General features: G+C 37.0%; 1 protein-coding gene across 1 annotated transcript; it reads right to left on the minus strand.

Moving 5' to 3' along the window:
* On the minus strand, positions 1 to 4,203 carry aqp3a (aquaporin 3a). Its single transcript, XM_059550247.1, has 6 exons — positions 4,005 to 4,203; positions 1,510 to 1,636; positions 1,254 to 1,391; positions 1,013 to 1,137; positions 603 to 820; positions 1 to 497 (listed from the first exon to the last, which is right to left on the minus strand). Exons 1-6 carry the CDS (start codon positions 4,110 to 4,112, stop codon positions 323 to 325), a joined length of 891 nt encoding a protein of 296 aa, XP_059406230.1. The 5' UTR covers positions 4,113 to 4,203; the 3' UTR covers positions 1 to 322.
* Positions 4,204 to 5,428: the final 1,225 nt, after the last annotated feature.

Below are 5,428 nucleotides of genomic sequence, written 5' to 3' on the forward strand. Positions count from 1 at the left end.
TTTAAAAACAGTGAATTAATATAATTCGTGTTGCTGAAGAAACACATTTTTTTCCCTTAAATGAGGAATCTGGAGGATATGTGAAGAAAAAAAGGGAACATGCTAAAGAAAATAGCTAAAATATCTAATGAAACGATTAAGAAAACTTTGGAATCTTGACATTTGCAACATTTTTTTCAAGTCCATCTGATGGTACCAGAAACCCCTCTGAAAGAGAAGAGGGAGCCTTGGATGAAACAATACATATTTATTAAACTCAGAGACTTAAAATAGAAAGTTTATGTGGATTTATGGTGTGAAGTGCTGATAGAGATCATGCAGATCAATCCTTGCTGGTGACGTCGTTAAGTTTCAAAGACTCTTCCTTGGCTTTATTCTTATTGTCTCGTACTTCTCCCTCCACATGCCACCCGACCATCAGCTGGTACACAAGCACACCAATAATGGCTCCAAGGAAGGGGGCAAACATGGGCACCAAAAACCAGCACTGTCTGGTACTGTTGCAAATCAGAGAAACATTAGTTAATGTTTACTAAAGTCTGTTTTATCACTGACAAATGCAGAATTAGTACATGTTTTGGGAATTTAATGTATAAACTTACGTGAAGACTTCACCACCCCAACCAGCCATGGCAGTGAAAAGACGAGGCCCGAAATCCCTAGCTGGGTTGATTGCATAACCAGAATTGAAGCCCATAGAGAGTCCAATGATAAGGACGCTGAACCCCACCGTGAAGGCCTCAAGACCTTGAGGGATTGGGTTGTTGTAGGGGTCCACAATGGCCAGGATGCATACAATCAGAGCTGCTGTGCCTATCACCTGTAGAGTTGGTTATATTTTATGTAAATATAAAAGAGGATAAATAAATCCTCTAAATTTGTTATAATTTACAGAGCTCCTAAGTGTCCTAAGTGCATTCAATTTTGGGATTCTCAAGGGAACGCAAAAGGTTTGTAAGAGAACGGACGCAAATATACACTTTAGATTAGTTACAAGCTACCAGTTACTGACCTGGTCAAAAAATCCATTCAAGATGGTGAGATGTGGGCTTGGGTACGTAGCAAAAATACCAGCAGTGGCTTTTTCCCCAGTTACAAGCAACTCATTTTTTTCTCCAGCATAATCATACATTGCATCTAAAATAATAATAATAATAAAAAAAATAAAATAAAAAATAAAAAAAAGTGTATGAAAAAGAAGAAACAGAATATATACTTGACAAGAAAGATAATTAATATTACATAAAATGTACCATGGTATTCAGCAAAGATAATTGCGGCACCCAAGAAGGCTCCAATTGTTTGGAACAGAAAGTACACGGGGAACTTTCTCCATTTTTCTCTTCCCAAGAGGCAGAGAGCAAATGTAACTGCTGGATTTAAATGTCCGCCTAAAAAAGAAAGAATGGAGAAAAAAAAGCTATTTTATTTCATAAGTTCGTCCACAAATATTTTTTCATAAAACTCAGTCCAAAACCTTAGGATGAAATTTTAGATGAGTTTACCAACCTGACACCTGGCCACAAACCAAGATTCCAAGGGTAGCAGCAAACCCAAAAGCAAGGTTTACAGAGAGAAAACGGCCATGGCTTTTTTCACTAAGTACCATTTGGGCAACTGCACCACAGCCGAACATCTGTAAATGTTATTAGATAAGAACATGTGTTAATCACTCTTTGAAAACACAATTTTTAAGTGTACCATTTATATCAGGGAATTGAATAGTCCAGATGAAAAAAAAAAAAAAAAAAAAATATATATATATATATATATATATATATATATATATATATATATATATATATATATATATATTTTTTTTTTTTTTTTTTTTTACAAATTTTACCAACTAAGAGTAAGCCTTTCACAACATTGTGAGTCGCAACATATACTTTAAACTGCTGATGAAAATAGCTGGTTGCCGTTTCAAACTGCTAAAAATACACTAAGTATTCCTTTTTGTTCAAACACTACAAATCTATAGTGACTAAGGGCTGTAATTTTTCACATAGATAATCTCAGACCGGTCATTAAGTCCGTTGTGACAGAGCAATTGAAAGTTGCTGTTCGGGCTTGTGGCTGAAGTTTTCATTGTAAAGATCACCTCAGAGTTGAACTGAAATACCTGTGGCATTATATAGAGGTATCAGGATCACACAATGACTTTACCAAAGTCATGTAATAGCCAGGAGAGGGAGAGTAAATCTCAGCAACAACGTCAACACAATTCTAAAAAAGGCATCTCACAAAACCAAAATCACCTAAACATGGCCCTAAGTATCTTTTTAAATTCAATAATGCCAGCTAAACACAAACCTTATTCAATTTATTTCGGTTTTCTGTATGACCAAAGACCCATTGTTCCGGTTTCTACTCTAAGAAGAACATCCGCTAATAAAGGCACCTTCACAGACAGCAGAGCATGTTCAAAGTAGTTTGCACACGAATACCTTTTTTGCCACCTCAGCAAACATCACACCTGTTTGTGATCCAGTTATCGCAATACCTCTCTATTTAAGTATTATCTCTGGTATAACCTGTGCCACACACCTTAAAAACAAACTATGAGTGTACTTCATGAAATGAGTTGTTTTTTCTAAAGTGCTTGTAAAATTGCATAATTGCCCCGTGAAGACTTTGTAGCAGCAGTTTGCTGTCAAGTCCCTCTTTAATGAGGGTCATATTTCATACCTTATTGAAACTGTCATGTCACAGCTTCTGACTGCAGTGGAAGTGGTTTCTTTGGTTTCACTGCTGTGCAAGACACATTTATCAAACATCTAGTGAAGTGCAATGTTTGAGAAACATTTCCTTTTAGTTATATCACTGTGTAGAAATCTAGTGTTAAATTGTGGGTCTGTTAGGCATACTTTTCTATTAGTAATTTTTTTACTCTTATGAAATATCTAAATGTCTAAATGACTGCATTAATTTCAAAGCTAAAACATATTTTGCATGTTTAGAATGAGATAAAATGGATTTAGGGATGAATGAATACTTGGTGTTGGTGTGGCAAATGCACACTAATAATATTGACTCAGTGCCTTAAGGTGATTTATTAAACCAAGTTATCGTGTGAATTGTGGCATCATTATAGATGTGATCAAACAAATTTTATTCATCGAAAGCTTTGGCAAGTGCCTCTGCTCTGATTCAGGTTGCATTATTTCATGCCTATCTGGACAGAGAAAAATGCAGGGAATTAAATTAGAGAAGATGTATAAGCATATTTTTTTCTGTTTATCATGTGTGTCAAGAGCATTTCCTATTAACAGGACTCAAAAATATCCAACTTTTCTTTCTTATCTATTTGCAAATTACTTCCTTTAAGCATAGTTCCTCAGAGCATAATTAACATTTATCAATAAAAGGCCATGCAGAAACTTCTTTTATAGGTTGTAAATGCACATTTAAATTGTTTTTGAATGTTTTGTGCATACAATCAAAGTCAGTGGAATGCAAAACTATGCCACTGGCTTCCATTGTATTAAAAAAAGTTCTTCTTTTGTATTCCACAGAAGAATGTCATACATGTTTGAGCGACTTTTAAAAATGGTAAATTTTAACAGATATTTGGATACTTTTTCTAAGGTATTCTTTGAACTGGGGACCAACTGCAGGAAACTAAAATACACTGGTGTAAGATCTGCATCCCATAATCCACACCAATGTGTGCACAATAATGCAGATAAATACTCATTTGCAATAGTCCACCATTCACTTGTTTGCTTGTGGAAATTCTGTGTGCATGTACCAAAGTAAACATTACAGTTTATCTTTGTCATCAAACTGAGATAAGAAAAGCAACTTAACTGGTGCTCTTCTGTTACTCTCATGTGTGCAAAATTACACTACAATATAACATTTCTGACTTTTATTACAGATTATGTGAAACATAAAAATGCTGTTTTAGACTAATTGACAAACTGCATTAGTATCAAGTTACACTGACCTCAGCTTTGATGCTGACAATAAGTAATTCATGACTAAAGAGAAATACCCACCACCAGGATGAGAGTTCCCAAGCATTCAGCCAGTCCCTGGCGCAGCAGCTTGTTGCGGATCTGGAAAGTGTGTGCAAGCTTATCCAGCGTGGCCTTCTGCCAACCCATCTTTTAGCCAGGTATGGATGTCTTCCTTTGCCTGTGTGAAACAACCTGTATGTCCCTCAGAGATGTATGCTCATGTGAAGGCCAGTGCTCTGCTCTTATAGACATGATAGACCAGGACCAGCCCTTCAAGTATCTGCCTGCCCCCTTACACACTTCTTCCTTCCACACACACACACGCATGAAAATTCACCTATACACCACATTAACTCCCTTGATCCCTCCCTGTATTATTAATGTATGAACACACACCCCTTCACACTGCATTCCTGTCCACTCTATTATAGAACAGGTTCTTCCCTTTTTTCCTCTTCCTTTTCTCTCACATCATTGTATTTTTGAAAACTTCTGAAACTTCATCACCCACTATTAAGCCTTTTAGTTTAGAGATGGGCCTGAGAGTGAAACTTCAGAGGTAGATTAGGCTAATCTCTAAAGGGGCAGTGGTAGCTAAAGAGTTTCATTTTGAGTTGACATGAAACTTGACTGAGGCTATTGCTCCAGGAATGGGCAGGGCCATTTGAGTTGTATATATGATTCATAAAATCTGTTACTAATGATGCTGATTATTCTGGAATGATTTAAACCAAAACAAGAGAATTGGTTTTACATCAGAGGTTGCCAACTAGTCGATCACATGTGAAACCTTTTTTTGTTTTTTTATCCGCTCACACCAGTGGCGTAGCTATAGTTTCACTACAACTTCATATATGTGGTTTAAAATATATTTAAAGTGGGTTTTCATGGTCAATTATAGGCAGTTTAGTCATTTTCCCTCTTCCTATATGTGCATACCATTCCATGATTGGTCACGTTCTGTTAGTCCCACCCACAATTATGCTAAAGGACCCATGATATGGATTTTTTTTTTAATGTTTCCCGAGGTGTACTTATATTGTTAGTATGGTTTTTACATTTAAAAAGCATAAAAAGCATTAAAAAGCATTTTTATATCCTGATTTTAGGCGTGTCTGTTGTGAGACTCCGAGTATTGGCTGTCTGCACCAGAGTATTTACATAAGGAGATCTGATTGTCTGACGCCTGCGTTGGCGCTTGAAAAGTTTTCAACTTCTGCCGCGAGCAACGGATCCAACGCGACGGGACGGACCCACAATTAATTTCGCCACTGCTTGTCGTCACACCATTCAAAGTAAACGAGAGGCGGTTGTCGCCGACGCCGCGTGTGAATGGGGGGCGTAAGGGGAAACTGAATCTGAACTGAATCGGTGTTCAGGCAGACAATAAATAACAGGGGGGCACTCGGCTACCAATGAGGGGGCACGCAATCAGCAACAATAACTTGCAAAAACAAGGCATA

Source organism: Carassius carassius, chromosome 5 (assembly GCF_963082965.1).
Source record: "Carassius carassius chromosome 5, fCarCar2.1, whole genome shotgun sequence".
Lineage (NCBI taxonomy): Eukaryota > Metazoa > Chordata > Actinopteri > Cypriniformes > Cyprinidae > Carassius > Carassius carassius.